The following is a 16,972-nucleotide window of genomic DNA, read 5'->3' as shown; positions in this document are numbered from 1 at the left end:
CCCACCCTCTGTTTCAGCTCTCCAGACACAGCAGGAGGAATATGAAAGTCTGTAGTCTGTGAGTAAAGCAGCCGAGATATCTCACCAAAACGTACAGTGAGGAACTGCTGGAGTACAGTGGAGCAGCACCTCATTCAACTAATGGCCCTGGAACAACAGGAGGGCCCGCAGCAAAAATGGGTTTGTCTGGCATTCGGCATTCTAACCAGTTTCTGGGCTTTTGTTGTCTGCCGAAAATGAGAATATTTTCTTTTCAGTGCAGCATGTATTTTTTTTTTTTCGCTCTCTGTGTGAGCAGTTCACTTCAACTTTTGTCCCTTTCAAATAAGAACGGTTTTGAAAGTCTTGGTTTTGAGAGGCCAATCGTCTAACGATCGTTTTCTTTATCGGTGCACGGTGCTGGTTTGTTTTATGAAGTGTAAAATCCAAGATGAATAGAACATGTTAGAAATTTGCTAAAAAGCTTTGACCTGATACCTGACAGAACATAAATAAATGGACGCAGAAATGATGCCGTATACGCTTACATTCTCAATGTTTATGACTGAGATAGCCACAGCCCATGCATATAAACCACTCCCTGAAATAAATTATCCCATTCAAATAAAATGTTGCCCGTATAACGAACTGAATAGGCTACATGATTCCGAGAAGGTCCCAAGTAGGATAAGAGTTTGGCGCAAAATGACATAATTATCAATGTTTAATCAATTCAATTATCATCATTTATTCACACCCCCATGAGACCAAGCATCCTCAAGCAAACTCAAAAGTGTGCTTATTGTTCATATTCAAGTACCAACCATAAATTACTATCTTACATTTATACTTAAAACCACCGGATCTCGTGAAAATGCACATCAATAGTTTCGATTTGTCGTATTATTTGCACGCAAAAATGGACTTATCATATGTACGCCAAAACTGCGGATCATACGCGCGCCAACAAAATTCAGCATCACGTGCACGTAAAACACACGCGCATCGCGCGCGCTCCAAAGTCTGTTTCCGCGTATCAAAAGAATGCTTTTCTGTTTGTATTTGTCCTGCTATTTATAGCGTTTTCATCAGACCAGGATTGCCGCGGTGGTAATGACTAACAGTGAGGAGATTCGGGGTATGGCGAGGAATCCCTTTATAAATCTCCTTAACTATTACTATAACTATCGCCGGTCGTATAGATTTAAAAATGGCACTGTAGGCGCGTGTATCTGGACTAGTCGAGAACATCACGTATTTATACGCTCGCGCTCAGTCTCGCGCTCGGCTTTCACAGGCCCTAAATCCCGACAGCGCCTGCTGACGTGAGGCATGCTGGGGTGAGTGCGTTTTGCCTATGCATTAGCCATTCATTTCGTCTGTCTGACACCTCTCCAACATAAAACCGTACGGCGGAGGTAAAATATCTCTCTCCTGGCGAAAATAAAGCTTTGTCTCCCTCCTGATCTATAGGATATAAAATAAAGCCATGGCTTTGATGGTGGCTTTACCTTATGCAGGGCTTGCTTTTTGTGCACACAAAGGCAATGAAGATGAATGAGGAGGGATTGCCGGGGCCTTGTCTCCCGTGGTCCTTTAGGATCACCCCCCTTTTCCCGTGTTCGCTGCAGACTCTCGGAGAAGTTAGTCAGGCAGCTTTATTATTGATCCACGGCAGTCGATCGCCATGAGAAGGGATGTGTCCGGTCCGTTCGTATTTTTTGGTTTCTGAACTTGGATTACATCGATTAACACCGTTTACATTTTTGTCCATTTAAAGACCATAGGTGGGCTTATTGTGTGCGTTTTAATTGGATTGTTATATTTTCTGCTAGTCGTACTAATGAAGTTTCTTCCGCACGTTTCCTCGGTCTATTACGCAGATAAACGAGCGCTTCAGATCACATATCTAAATCTAATGTGTTCAGTTTAAACGGATCTTTCTTCTTGCTTTCACAGTTTATCAAAGGCAAAACGGCTATTAATACGCTATTAATCCATGTTGGTTATTTTTTTTATTCAACTGAGGGACGTTTAAGCGCTTCGGAGATGCCGCTTTTCTTTGCGCTATTATTTTGAGGATAGCTCGGGTTGTAAGTCAACGTCTTTGGGCCTGACAGATTTATTGCGATGCACCGGTTCTACAAAAACAAGCAGTCTTGTTTGTAAAAAAAAAAAAAAAAACATGTTGGTTAAGATTATTTTTGGAGATTGTAAGGAGCCAACCTCGTTTATTGTGCAATAATGAGATGGAAGCAACGCTCAGACAATTATGTTCCCCCAAGTTCATCATTTGTAGTCGGTGTTTAATGAAAGCTATCCGAACATTAGTCCTTGGCTTTTTTTTTTTAAACGGAAAAAAGTCATTCTGGGCTCACAGAAGAAAAAAAAATACACAATGTTTTAATTCAGCCCCCGGCTGTTGATATCAGCAGCAGACAGAACTGTACTCGTGCATGCTCTTGGAGCTTCAGTGCAGAAATCTGCTCCTGTTTAGTAGCTATCTGCTGATTTTCAGCCCCGCAGCCCGTCCCCTGAGCATTGCCCACTGCGCGATAATATCTCAAAGGGAGTGGTTATCACCACACATTATATTATAATCATTAGTGATCCTGGCCCTTTCACCCGCACCGCAGAATAAGCGCTGGGAACCATTAATCTAAACTAGAGCGACCACTCTCAAAGACTGCTCGTTTCCATTCGGGCCCAGCGGGGAATAATATAATAATTTCTTGTCACCGCTCTTTGGTTGGCTGTGGCTAATGAGATAATGGGATAGATTTTCTTATGGTTTTTTGGGGTGGTGTTTACCTGCGTCGGGAACGTGGGGGTGAGTCATCATCGCGCTTTCCTAAGTAGATAAATTTAAGTCGTCCCAAATGCGACCTAATTGTTAAGACTTATTGTGCCAAATTCATCCGATCCATTAATAACCTAATCAAATTCGTGCAAGCAATTTTAGAAACGAACGCTTATTCTTATTTAGTAGTCTAAAATTGAGTCTAAACGACTGTTAATCCTTGGTCCGGGATGCGAGGCCTAAGCGATCGCCGTGTCTGTGTTTGATTATCGGGTTTAGGGGAGAAATAACAGCTGTTCCAGTGATGGGACGACGAGATCTATAACCTCAATCGAATTTCTCTTGCCAGTCTTCCGCAGAGTTGGAAAGTCGAGAAAAAATGTTTATGTTGAGTTGTTGGTCAATATCGAAGCTGCTGGATTATGTTCGCTTTTAACGCTCGCGGAAGCGTTTAATTTGATATTTCATTCGATACTGATACGTTTGATAGCCCGATTATTCCCGAACACTTTATTTACCCATAACTCGGCTGTTTCAGATTGGAGCTGGCCTGGGATTTAGAGGTGATGTTTTTGGTTGGGAACCGCTGTAAGGACTATAATTGCAGAGGTCTTGCTTCAGTCGTCCCTGACCCCTAATCGGTTTGGACATGCTGTGGGCCCGGGTTTGGTCGCTGCACATCACCTCGCTGCACCGCAGAGCCGAAAAGATTGGCACGACGCGGTCCTGGAGCGCCACACGCCTATTGTCCACACTGCGAAAATAAAGACATTCTCTTGAAAGAAAAGCAAGACACATGCTTCATTGCAGTCATATTTAAATTGCCTACACCCGTCCACCCACCCTCCCCGCGCGTCCTCGCGCGCGCGCGCGCCTCCACCACACGGTGGGGGTGTGATTCAGTATGCTCGCCATGTCAAGCCTTATGATATGTTTGACACTGTTTGGCCTTTTTTCTAAACTGTTTAACATTATTTAAATAAAGCAATTGCAAGAGTTAAAAAGTAGGGATGGTTTTAGAAAGAAAATAATAAGAAACTGATCTCGACAAAAAGAATGATAAACATTTCGATAATAAATAAAATTTGCATACATAATAGGTTATAGCCTATACAGTCATATTTTATTATTTTACTATACCATCATATTATTATCGAGTATACGTAATATCATAATGCAAATATCTGCACATCCGTTCTAGGCTATATCTTGCCTTTGTCGCTAACCTTTTATTTTTATTATTATTATTTTCTTTTACAACGTAGCATGTTAGTAACACTCATTCCACGTATCATGAATAAAACAGGTAAACAAACAGGCAGCGGTGCAGAGCGATATGGAAAGGGCCCCGAGGCAGAGTGCCCCCCTTTACTCGGGCTCCTGGCGGTCCCGGTGCACCAGCTGATCAAAGCCCGAGCAAGGGGTAATATTTCTCACTTTATTACCGGAGTCACAGCGTGTCTGTACGGCCGGCGATCACACACTGCTCTGATCACACCAGCTCAGTTAATGCATCGTATATAGGCTGACTACATGCCAAATAATACACTAAAACACACGCTCTCTTAATATTAAAACAAAGCATTTGCTTCAAGATGACTTTTTCATCGACGCTTCGTTACGTTTTCTGTTTGCAGTCCAATTTTAAAACGAATCATTTAGCGTCTATCTAGCCTAAACAAACGAAACGAAAATTCAAAAAGTGCTAACGTTTTAAAAACGATTAGTCAAATTAACATTAGTCAAATTTAAGATGATATCCGAAGGCTACGGCGCGTTAATTGTTTTTATTATTATTTCATTTTTATTATTAGATATAGTTCTTTACTTCGCCTGCACTGCATTACAGGCTGTGCACTTATTTCCCTAAATGCTTTTATCCTGACTTGTCAAGACGTTTCGCCTTTTAACAAATTGCAAATGAATCATTTGATTATGCATCCGAGATTCGTATTTATATTTGGCAGAATTTTCACCATCGTCTCTAAAGCAGTCAAACAACAGGGACGGCTTGATTCGCTCGCTCGCTTTATGTTTAACTTATTCGTAAACGACCCCGCGCTAAGAGCATGCGTAATGCTGCGAGGCTGGTTTGACTGGCGTTTGGTCTCCCAGCGGTGAGAATTTTTCGATCGATAGCTCCCTCTAGCACTGCCCCATCTCCAGACTCGCCGTTTTTTCCATTCGGTCACTCGTCCACCTGACGATGCCACTAATTGAAAGCTTTATTCCCATCACGATTGAGTCAGCACCTCAAACACCAGTCTGTTAGCGAAATGGCTTTCAAAACGAAATTTGTAATAATGCGCATTTATCTAGGTTGAATATTAATGAAACTTCCCTCGCAGTTTACGTTGTTTCGGAAGATCTATTCTATTATATTCTACATCAGATTGCTTTCGTATAACTTGCGTATAGGATTGTTCATATATCATAAACGAACGGCGGTCACTTCTAGGTTATTCAAAAGATATGCTACAAAAAAATAATATTTTTGGAGCTATTTGAAACTATTTGTAAATAGTGTTTAACTGTTAACATGATAATCAGTCTGAGAAAATTATTATTGCTATTGCTATTATTATGCAGCAATAAAAATGTGGCTTCTAATAATGTGGTTAAAAAAATTCGCTTTTTTAACGTTTCTCTTTATATTTAACTCACTATTGCTGCGAGTCGAAACGTCTGGTGGATTTGCATGCCCTAAAAACTGGAAGAAAAGACTAGCAGTTCAAAGAAGAGACAGAGGAGGGGTGGTGGTCGCATAGGCGACTGCAAAAGATGGAGTGTGTTCATCTTTTATCTGTTATTCTTCGTGAAACAACACATGTCATCCAAGGGTCCCACAGTCAAAGAGGAGCGCTCCCCAGACGATCATCGGCAGCTGTTTCTGTGTGTTGTGTAAGGCCCTTTGCTGCCATGGCGTGGACCGGCCCCACTACGCCGTTTTACATGAGAAGTGGCCCATATGCACAAAGTTGCGTGGTATTGATTCCAGATTCCAGACTGGAACGTTTGCACAATATACGCTGACAGAATGTAAATAGCTGAGATTGTGAGGCTGAGGGGCGTGTGTGTGTGCGTGTGTGTGTGTGTGTGTGTGTGTGTGTGTGCGTTTGGAATGACCGAGTCAGTTTATGGTCGTGAATGGTGTCAGTGTCACACATGAAGGCAGAGGTTCAAGAGGTTTGAGATGATATTAGGATTCGGTACGTGTCCCTTTAATATTATCGAATCACTACAATGATATACACACACACACACACACACACACACACACACATACATATATATATATATATATATATATATATATATATATATATATATATATATATATATATATATATATATATATATATATATATATATTAGCTGTGAACAATTCAAATTAAGTTACTTCAAAAAATGTAAAACATTTTATATTAGTAAATAATTCTGGTACAAAAAATAGTAATGCAATAATTACAATAATTATCACACACTGAACATTTTATGTTATTGTAAAACAATAAGCTAAATGATTATGGAGGTTGAAAGAGTTATCGAAATCGTTCATCTGTACAAGTAAGCAAACCCATACAATCTAAATTTGCTCTAAATACAGTAGCCCTACCCTAATATTTATTTTCAATGAAATATAACCATTAGTCAAATATGCTTAGAGAACACGATGTATATTGCTTAAAATCAGAAGAACGGACTTAACAGATCTAACTAAACACCACAAGGTGTTTGGGCCATTAGAGGCTGCTGAGGTGATCTAACATCCTGTAAAGTTTAGAGCCCTCTTGTCTTTCACTTTCTCTCGTTTAACAAAGGACCAAAGGAGGATGTAGTTCTTAAGTGTCTTTTCGTTGATTGAGTGTCGTGCTTTAAACGGTCACACAAATTGTCTGCGTAAATTTATTAAATTAAACGTAAAGAATAGCTAGGCTATTAAAAGGTTATTTTTTTAAAGCTGCGTAAAAATTGTATTGTTGTTTCTTGCTCTAGGCTAGCGGGAAATATTATGGTTTTAAATTAAGAAGCGAAGAAGAAATGGACGGTTAAAGTTCTCGCCATGGACGTGCAAACGTATGATCTTATAAAAGAAAAGACATTATTTTATTTTCGGGAAACCTTCAGGGAGGTTTCTTCTGCAAGTTGTCTAGATAGTTAGCCTGCATTTCAGACACGATTTAAAAAAAAAAAACGAGAAGGAGAAGAAGACTACGACGACGAAGAAGAAGGAAAGAAAAATCACATCATGCTTGCGTTGCTATTCGATTTATAAAATAATAAAGAAAAACGTAGCAATGCATATTTCAGACTGAGCATCTTTAGGCTTTTTAAGAAATAAACGCAGCCACAGCACAGCGGTTTCCACAGCACGGCGCATCTCGAAGCACCGACACATTATCTACATATATACATAAACAAATGCTTAAATGATCAGATATGTACCTCATCAAATTCCTCTCTCGTTCCTCGGTTCCGCCGGAACGGACGAATATTGGAAAAGGACGAAAAATGACTTTCGAAAAAGACTTGCGAACAGCAAGGTCTGTTTTCTGACTCTCCGCATTAACTAAGATATGACAGTTTCTGGGATTTTTGACAATTGGTGTCTTCTGTTCCCTATAAATAGCGCAGAGTGTGCCGGTAAAGCGGTGAGGGGATAGCTAATGGTTACTTGAACGGAAAGCCGCTGATTGGCCTCGGACCCGAGTGACGTCAGGAGGCTGTGAATAAGGCTGGCTCGTGTGCTTTCAGGAACATGCAGAACACCGGAGGCTGTTCGGGGATCGTCATCGGTCCTGCAACGAGATGTCACGCGCATTCTGTTCACACTAGCATCTTTCACCTCTTCCGTCTTACCGAGGAAACAGCGCGCGTTACAGAGGGACACGCACTTTTCGAAGCGTTTGGCCGTTGCATCTTTCGGAAGGACGTAAAAAAAAAAACAGTGGATACGTGGACATGGTAAAGTGCGCTCCAGTGTCTCTGGGCTCGCGTGCTAGTTCCGTCCGAGACCGGTTGCGTTAGACGCTTGTTTATGAAAGACTTTAATGCACGCCATCTCCGACGCTTCACCTCGTTGTTGACAACGGCGACGTGCTTTCTCCGCAACGATGTCCTCGTCTTTGTAGCCAACGAGCAGTTGGTGCTTTGAAAGATTTCTCTATGCTGGCTTCATTTATGCATCTCAAAATTTGGCGAGGAAGAGGATGAGAAATGATGACTGACAACTGAAGCGCTACCTCATGAGAAGACCCTCTTTCATCGTCCTGATTTTGGACCGCTACAGGTCCGTCCGAACACACAGAAGTGGTGAATATAATTAAAACTTTTTTTGATCTTTTCCTTTCGAACCCGTTCGCAAAGACTGACTTGGAGCGTCCTTCATCATTGCAACCCTTTGCCTTCTCTCTTTGGGAAGAGAGAAAAGAGGAGCAGACTCTCAGGTTGTGGACACCACGGCAGTAACTGTGGGAGCGCATCCAAAGACAATGGTCCACTGTGCGGGCTGCGAGAGGCCTATATTGGACAGGTTTCTCCTTAATGTTCTGGACAGAGCATGGCACATCAAGTGCGTACAATGCTGCGAGTGCAAATGTAACCTAACAGAGAAATGCTTCTCTCGAGAAGGAAAACTGTATTGCAAAAACGACTTCTTTAGGTAAGTTCCTCGCGAGAGTTCGACCCATTATGCATACACGTTTTTTTTTTACATGTAGTTTTCTGATATGGATGCATTACCGTGATATTTGGGAAAAATAACAGTTTATTTAACACACGCGCGCTTCGGAGACACTGGTATAATTTGGTAAAAGCAATAAAATGGTTGTTAAAGAATTATTATTTACTATTTATAGGTTATAGCCAATATGGAAAAAAGTTACAATTATATGTTTATTTAAAAGAGATTTCAGGCAAATAGCTTAAAACAACAAACATGCCTCCAATATAATAAATCCACTATTTCTCAGTCACCCGAACGTGTTTGCATTGCCACGGAAATGCAGTGGATTTTCTTTTATTAAACTTAAATTCAAAATCCCGTTAAAGCTTTACGCATTGCGTGCGCGTATCCGATTTTGCATGATTTCATTAGAATTTAGCAATCGCATTCACACCAACATGAAGTGTGATCCTAAGCACTGTCAACACGACCGACTTGTTTGATTCTTTGATTAGGACGCCCGTTAATTAAATGCTTGTTAATTTGAATTGTTACGCAAAACGACGAGCAGATACACTAATAGTCTGTGTACTCGTCCGCAGCGAGGGTTTTGAAGGAAATCGCACTTTGTTTACAGCGAATGGCAGCCAGGGAAGCCGCGGGGATCAATGCTTTGCCAGGGTAGTTGAAAGTGTAACGCGGCCCAGTGGCAGGCTGTCTGCGCGGCCCCGCGTGTGTTTGCGGCGCTTCGAGTTAAGATGTGATAAGTGGATTTGAATAATAAACGACTTTGAGCTGGAAACCTTCAGACAATGCAATCACAGACTCAGAATCAACAATCTGTGCGGAGAACCACAATACACATTATTGGTCACAATTACGCGGTGAGTGTTTACTGCGATGGGGTTTGCGTTGGAAGAACGCGCACGCGCTTTTGTTAGGAGCGATTATTAATTATGCTTTAATGCACATTAAAATACGTGCTAAATAAATTCAAATTATAATAGACTTACAAATTTGTTTCCGCAATAGAGAGTGTTTTAATTTGCGCCAGCAGTGCATAAATAATAACAACTGAACAAATAATAATTTTGATGGATATTTTTTCCCAAATAACTGATAATATTAAACATTTACGGACAGTGATTTTATATACACTCGTGTGTAAACGATGCTATTCCATCACCTCGGCCTCGGTTGATGATAACTGATTTTTTTATATTTGATCTACTGTTTTATTGTGTCGTAGTGACCTTTTTTTTTCTTGCTCTGTTCATTTGCAGGCGCTTTGGAACAAAATGCGCGGGCTGTGCTCAGGGGATCTCGCCGAACGACTTGGTCCGGAGGGCACGGAGCAAAGTGTTTCATCTGAACTGCTTCACATGCATGATGTGTAACAAGCAGCTGTCCACGGGGGAGGAATTGTACATCATAGACGAAAATAAATTTGTCTGTAAAGACGATTATTTAAGCAACACGAACGGAAAAGACACCAATCTCCTTTCAGGTGAGTGAAATGAGAATGCTCTCAGTGTTGTGAAAGCCGGGGAAAATGTTATCTCGCTTTATCAGTGTTACTTCACATACCCAATACTTTATATTAATAAGGTGTCTTTTGATTTAAAAAAAAAATGTTTGTGGAATATATACACTGGACTGTCTTGAAGCCCTTTATTAAATATAGCTAACGTCTCACTAAAACGTTGGTGTCATGCGTAATATATTTTAAAAAGCATTTGATTTTTATTCCAGTTTTCACGTTAAATGAAATATAGATTTTGATGCATTCATTTCGTGGCCTGTTTCTAGCCACTTTGTTTTCTAATCTTTTTGGCTGCTGTAGACCAGTGCATCGTGGACATTTCTTTCATCTCTAAACACCAGAGTTTCTCTGGCCTTCCTTTGTTTATTCGTTTCTTTTATTTTACTAAATCTTCTGTTTCTTTCCTTTTATTTTTTTTTTTTCGTTGCGTTCATTTGTTTCTTTTGCGTTCCATTGTTTAGTGTTCAACGCTTACCTGCTCCCTATGTCTAATTCTGAGGTTTTTATTTCGACCCCCTGTTTCCGACGGCCCCTTCCTCCCCCGTTCAGTCACAGCTTGCAGTGATCCTAGTTTATCGCCAGATTCGCAAGACCAGCTACAGGACGACGTCAAGGACGGGGAAATCGCGAACTTGTCGGACAAAGAAACGGGTAACAATGAAAACGACGACCAGAACCTCGGAGGCAAACGGAGAGGACCGCGTACCACCATTAAAGCAAAGCAACTGGAGACGCTGAAAGCGGCGTTCGCGGCGACCCCCAAACCAACAAGACACATCAGGGAGCAACTGGCGCAGGAAACGGGGCTCAACATGCGAGTTATTCAGGTAAACCTAAAAAAATCAATTTCAGTATTACACCAACCGGCAGCTTATAATTGCTACGTTTGCTCCTAGTAATTGTGAGGACAAAAAAAAAAAAACAATGATATAGGCCTACGACCATCATTTATGTAGCGTGTTATTCTCAAGACGTCTTGTGGTACAATTTTCCCTTCCTGGATGAAAGCACGCGCGCGCCTTCACTGTGTGTCTCCTTTCCAATCCTTGAGGCAAGACGATTTGAATAGAAATGAGGACACTTCTTTGCTGGCACCTGTAAATATTTGGAAGTAACATTTATATGGTTAGCCTTTTTATACTTGACTCAAGAGATGGAGAGGCACGCCAGCTGGCATCAGGCTGGTGAGAACGATGGGAGTCTTGGCAATGCAGCGCCATCACGTTTTGCGACCACATTTAGACATGCTGTGACGGTTCTCAGTCAAGTGGAAACGCAGAAATCTGTCCCTGTGTCTGTCAAAGTACCTCATACTAGGTGGTTTTCAGTGAGAAATTGAGAATCGATCCTTGCTTTTTTTGTCGAGCGAACCGCGGAACAATGAGAGTCCAGCCAGCGCGCGCGGAATGCTCGTCCTCATTTACGCACGCTATATGGGATTTGTCAGCAGCGTTTTAAAGAGCCTCGTCTTGGTCATTTTTTCGGCGTGAGAGATCCGATAAGAACACAGATAAAGCATCATCATCGTAAAAGCGTCCTAATGGATTGGTGCTGTGGGGGATAAAGCCTTAAAACGAGACTGAACGTAAGATCAAGTGCAGGGAAGGGGTTGAGATTAATAGAGTGGCGAGGTTGGATATTTAAGACCGTCAGAGTAAACTATAATTAGCAAAAGGAATTCAAGGGTGGATATATAGATTACGAAATAATAACTGCATAGAGCCGGTTAATATATCGGTAACCACCCTCCTATTAAGTATTAATTAGAGATTTGAAGTCCCTGCTGCTGCCCCCTCAGTCGGAGTAAATGGAGGGTTAAAAGATCATTAAAGTGAGGTTAGAACCGACTCTCTAACAGTGACGATAATTACGAGCAATCTTGTCAGCACAATACGAATGTATTCTGTCACTTCACAGGCCTGCCTCAGTAGACTGTGAAGACACTGCTCTGAACCAATAAAAAATGCTAAACTTGACACGTAAACATTAGGCCGTAGTGTCAGGCTGCAGAAAGGTTGACTTGTTTTAATGCGTAAAGTCCCCTGGAATATTTTTTTTCAGTGCGTAATAATGAAATAAAATACAAAAGTGCAATCGAATACGTTAAATGTCCAAAATGGTGCCAGGTGTTTGCGTTTGTGTCCACTTACAATTTTCTAATAGATAAAACTAGGTGACCCTCTGAGAACTAGTGAAATTATGGCAGAAACGAGTGTGAAACATTAAATGGGTGCTAGAATTCTAAAAACCATTTAAACAGCGCAGATCATAAAAAAAACCCAAACGGTTTTATTATTATAAATAAAAAATATTAAATTATTATTTTTGTCAGGGAATAATTGTCTTTTCCCCCTCGCAGTTACCGTGTAGCTAAGCACAGACTAGCAATAGATTAATAGGCTGTTGTGTGATTATTTAGTGAAGCTGCACATAGCCCACAATGCTCGCTATTATTGTTTTTACCGTTGTGATGAATTACTCTGACGTGCTCCTCTATCACTCTGACACTATTCTATATATATTATAAGTGTTACCGATTTTTAGCAAAATAATAATAATTAATTAATAAGTAAATAAAAAATGGCAATCAGTTAATAGGTTTCCATTTTTATTCGTCCATGTGCACTAGGTATGGTTTCAGAACCGGCGGTCCAAAGAGCGGCGCATGAAACAGCTGAGCGCGCTCGGCGCGAGGAGGCACGCGTTCTTCCGGAGTCCGAGAAGAATGCGGACGCTCGTGGACAGACTCGAGCCTGGAGAATTAATTCCAAACGGCCCGTTTTCGTACTACGGAGGTAAGCTGTAATGGCGTATTATAGACTTATCTGTCTAAAACATTTGTCATGTATTTGTTTTTCCTTCGCGCGCTGGTTGAGTTACACAACACATACAATTTCATCCTGTTTTTTATTCGTCTGTTAGTTTGTGTTTTAAATAGTTAAATGGTCTACAAATATGCAATTTGTTTTTCATTTAGGGGCTTCAAACGGTGGGAAATTAAACTAGCTACTGGCTAATTTTCATGTTATCCGTGTGTTTGATGCTTAAATGATTTGATATCGTCAAACAATTGATTGTTGTTTGTTGTGTTGCTCACTGAAACCTTTGACCGTTTATCCGTTCCTTCTATTTATTTTATTTTTGAATCTACGATGGCGTTTATGTTCCGCCATTGTACACGTGTCGCCAGGATTGTGTGCGTTTTATTCAAACTAGATTAGTTTTGCTTTATATTTTGCCTAGTTTTATACATACATATATTATATTATATATTATATAGTATGCATGATACCGGGACGATCGGGGCTAGTTGTCACACTTGGACTTACACACAAACACATCTGTATTGTTCCTATCAGAGATACAACTGTTGATTTCAAAAACCTTGTCTCAAATTAGTTTACAATTCCCTTTTGTGAATTTTGTTAATCCAACTAAAACCCCAATGTTACAGACAAAGTGTAAACAAGTGGCAATAATAAAAAACACAGTATGAAATTCACTGTCAAAAATTAACATTAAACACAAACCTCATTTTTCGTATGTTTTCCTAATCTGCCAGGTTCTTGTCCATACGCATGAAACAAGGCAGTTATTGTTACAAATACACACTATCATATCAATAACAGCTTTGTTTTATAAGTTTTCAGCCGTTCAAAGCCTTCCTCGCTGTAATTAGCAAAGCTTTGTTCTCCCCACCCAGCTACATTTGTGATTTCAGAGTAACATGTTCTGTGACTAATGTGGCATATTGAGATTTGTTCCAAAGAACGACAGACTACATATTCGATGAATTTTTAAACAAGGAGTTTTCTCCTGCTCTTTGCTTCTAAATCTAAACCACAATTCTTGTATCCTTTGTGTATCTGCAGATTATCAAAGCGAGTACTATGGTCCGGGAGGGAATTACGACTTTTTTCCCCAAGGCCCCCCATCTTCGCAGGCCCAGACTCCTGTAGATCTCCCTTTTGTTCCATCGTCAGGACCCACCGGTACCCCGCTAGGGGGCATGGACCATCCCATCCCAGGCCACCATCCGTCCAGTGAAGTACAGCGCTTTTCAGACATCATGTCTCACCACCCAGGAGACTCACCCAGCCCAGAGCCAGGGATACCTGGACCCCTGCACAGTATGTCCTCAGATGTTTTTGGACCTAGTCCCTCCTTTACATCCCTCTCCCTCAACGGCAGCGGATACAGCAACCACCTCTCCCACCCTCCGTCAGAAATGAACGAGGGCACGGTCTGGTAGCTTCTGTGAACGGACATTTCGGCAGAGAGAAATTACAATAAACAGAGGAAGGAGGGAGGGTGGGAACAGGGACACTGGCCGCACATTCTGGTTCTTATTTTTGTCTTTCCCCCGTTTTGCCATGTCATAAATGCGGTGGGACAGCTCACAGAGAGAGCAGCAGAGGGCAGCATGGGCATTGACATTTACCTTCTTGAACTCGTTGTGTTGATGTTCCGTTTCCTTCTTTCTTTCTTTACCCTAAGTCCGAACTCAAGAAGAGAAAGAATTGATACTGTTGACCCCGGTCGCTGTATGAACTGAGCTATGAGGCCCAGAGTAGCAGCGTCCCTCCAGAAGCTCACCGCTTGTACCACCGGTTAAAAAACAGCGATTGCGACACATTAACAGCGTCAGCTACCGTCAAAGACTTGTCAGCTTTACAGAGAAACACCCAAGGCGGCTGATCTAACGCTAACCTGCAATGTTGACTCCAGGAAAGATCTAAGCCGTCAGACTAATTTATTTATTTGAAAACTCCTCAGACCTCCTTGCCTTTCAAGGCTCTGCCATACTGACACTTAAACAACCTTTTCGACACTAAATATGTTTCTGAAGGCCAGGGAGAAAAAGCTTTTTATTTTCTCGTTCTGGACATATCCTGTTTTTTTTGTTTTGTTTCGTTTTGGCTTTTTTTTTTACCCAAGAATTCCACCAAATCTGAAGAAGTTAGCCTTCAAAAGGCAAAGTGTTAAAATGTGTATGGACGGTGAACCCTTTATTTAATGGAAGAGAACTTGAAATGTTGATAAATGAAGTCTACCTTCTAAAATTATTTTAACAAGGGTCTGAAAGGGACATAGAACAGTCAACTGTTTACGTAATATATTTAATTCAGGAGTTAAAAGTATCAACCATGATTTAGAACCTCTTGATCCAGAAAAAAATGTTCCAAGCAACCAACCAAACTTTTGTATTGATTTTATTTATATTGTATGATGAAAACAAGTTTGCTGGGGTTGTGGTTCACTGTGCTAGTTTGTACAAAATGTTGTTTACAAAAAAACCTGGGAAAAAAAAAAGAAAAAAAAAAAAATCAAGTAGACAGTTGCCAAATAAAAACATAGCACAAATACTGTAAAAGTGCTTTGCACCATTATCTGCAGAACGTGTTGAAACAAAGTGTAAGTGTTTAAAAAACAATGAGAAGTATTGACTTCTTAATTTTTTAGTTTGCTGAAAAAAACATTCATAAATTGTTAATATAACATACTTAGACCTACAAGTTTTATTTTTGTGTCTTTAAAGGAAAATCCAAACTATTGAAATTGATGGTCAAATGTGCAGCAAGCAGCTGCTACTTTCTTTAAATATCAAATTCTCATGGTATGTCTTTTATTGTTCTAATAAACCTAAGCTTACGTGACCTCCAGTGCATATTAGACCATTCACTGTATAAATACAACATGTTGAACAAATTTGTGAGTTTTTAATAAAATTAGAAAATATGAAATTCGGATGATAGGTGCTTTTCCTTGGACTAGCTGAGCATCAAATCTCTGGAGTCTCGAGATGCTCGCTTAAGTATTTAGAGGCTGGTTTCTGAGAAATGTGGCTTTTGAACAATATTCCCGAGTGTGGCAGTCTAGCTGAGAATAGAACTGTGAGACATTAGCATCTCTCAGGATGAACTTGACATGTTGGAGGACACCACATAACCCTCACAAGGTTGTCTTGCCTGCTGTATGTGCAACACTCTTGTGATGTCCTTTCACGATACGGCATTTGATAATATTCGCAAAGCATCATTTACTCATCAAATCAATTTTTATATGATGTTTTTTATATGATTATGGTTGTACCATTTCCACTTTAACATATACTGTGAATGGAAATGCTTTTGCCATATTCTTGCTGAAAAGAGTGAGGTTTGCTTTCAGTGCGAGAAGGGTTAAAGGGCATATAGTCACAAGCTGAGAATATTTCAAATAATAATATTCTTTTCTGATGCTTTTATCTCTTAATTTCCATACAAGCATAAATGTTGCTTACGTTTTTAAGTGCAGTAATATTATTTTTATAGCGCCTATTTGACAGTGACAAGCTGACAGTAAATCATTATTTATATTATTCATGCCAGCATAATTTTTTTTGTTTTAATTTTGGCTAAGTTCTAATGGCAGAAAATCATTCCCTTTCGAGAACATTCACTGCGCTACACATCAGAAGCGTCTCGGAGTCATATCTAAAACAGGAAAAATCTTAAAAGGCGGCATTAGACATGCAGAGCAACGCCTACATCTGCGACAATAGATATACGGAGAAACAAGTTCAAAAGCGACAAACTCATCGCTGAACTCATCTCATTTCGTATCTCAATTCATAGTCGGGGGAAAAACAAAAGAGTCAGATGAGATTCGGTGATTTGACTCTCAGTGGGGAGCGTATGTGGGGGGAATCCTTCACAGGTACGGAGGCAAGGAAGACGGGCATCAAATTGAGCCTGCTATCTGGGGGAAAAGCCTTTATCTCATTGCAGTGTGTGGTTTTAGTGTGAAGGAGCCCAGCGGTGCCCCTGCTGCACCCAGCACATAATCCACTATGAATTAATCATGGTCCTGAGAGTTAAACAGGCCTGCGGGCCCTCCTGAGCCCGGGGCTTAACCACACCGCTGACTCCATGCTCTGTCACCCGGGAGGCCAAAGCTCTTTAAATTCAAATCTCATATTGATTGAACATCGACTATTGGTTCG

General features: G+C 40.6%; 1 protein-coding gene and 1 long non-coding RNA gene across 3 annotated transcripts; one reads left to right on the top strand and one right to left on the bottom strand.

The window, feature by feature from the left end:
* Window positions 1–217: 217 nt before the first annotated feature.
* On the bottom strand, window positions 218–7,412 carry LOC122359248. The gene is made up of 2 exons (XR_006252694.1): window positions 7,226–7,412; window positions 218–3,533 (listed from the first exon to the last, which is right to left on the bottom strand). It is a non-coding gene; the product is annotated as an uncharacterized LOC122359248 (long non-coding RNA).
* Window positions 7,413–7,538: 126 nt separating this feature from the next.
* Window positions 7,539–15,731, top strand: lhx1a (LIM homeobox 1a). Of its 2 annotated transcripts, none has more exons than XM_043259553.1 (5): window positions 7,539–8,441; window positions 9,728–9,951; window positions 10,570–10,814; window positions 12,617–12,782; window positions 13,860–15,731. In XM_043259553.1, the coding sequence occupies exons 1-5, from the start codon at window positions 8,272–8,274 to the stop codon at window positions 14,237–14,239; spliced, it is 1,185 nt and encodes a 394-aa protein (XP_043115488.1). In that variant the 5' UTR covers window positions 7,539–8,271; the 3' UTR covers window positions 14,240–15,731. The 2 variants fall into 2 exon arrangements, with proteins under 2 accessions (XP_043115488.1, XP_043115487.1); XM_043259552.1 differs by having other exon boundaries at window positions 7,542–8,441; window positions 10,537–10,814.
* Window positions 15,732–16,972: the final 1,241 nt, after the last annotated feature.

Source organism: Puntigrus tetrazona, chromosome 15 (genome assembly GCF_018831695.1).
Source record: "Puntigrus tetrazona isolate hp1 chromosome 15, ASM1883169v1, whole genome shotgun sequence".
NCBI lineage: Eukaryota > Metazoa > Chordata > Actinopteri > Cypriniformes > Cyprinidae > Puntigrus > Puntigrus tetrazona.
Note: the sequence above shows the minus strand (reverse complement) of the source record. Positions and strands in the feature narration are given on the sequence as shown.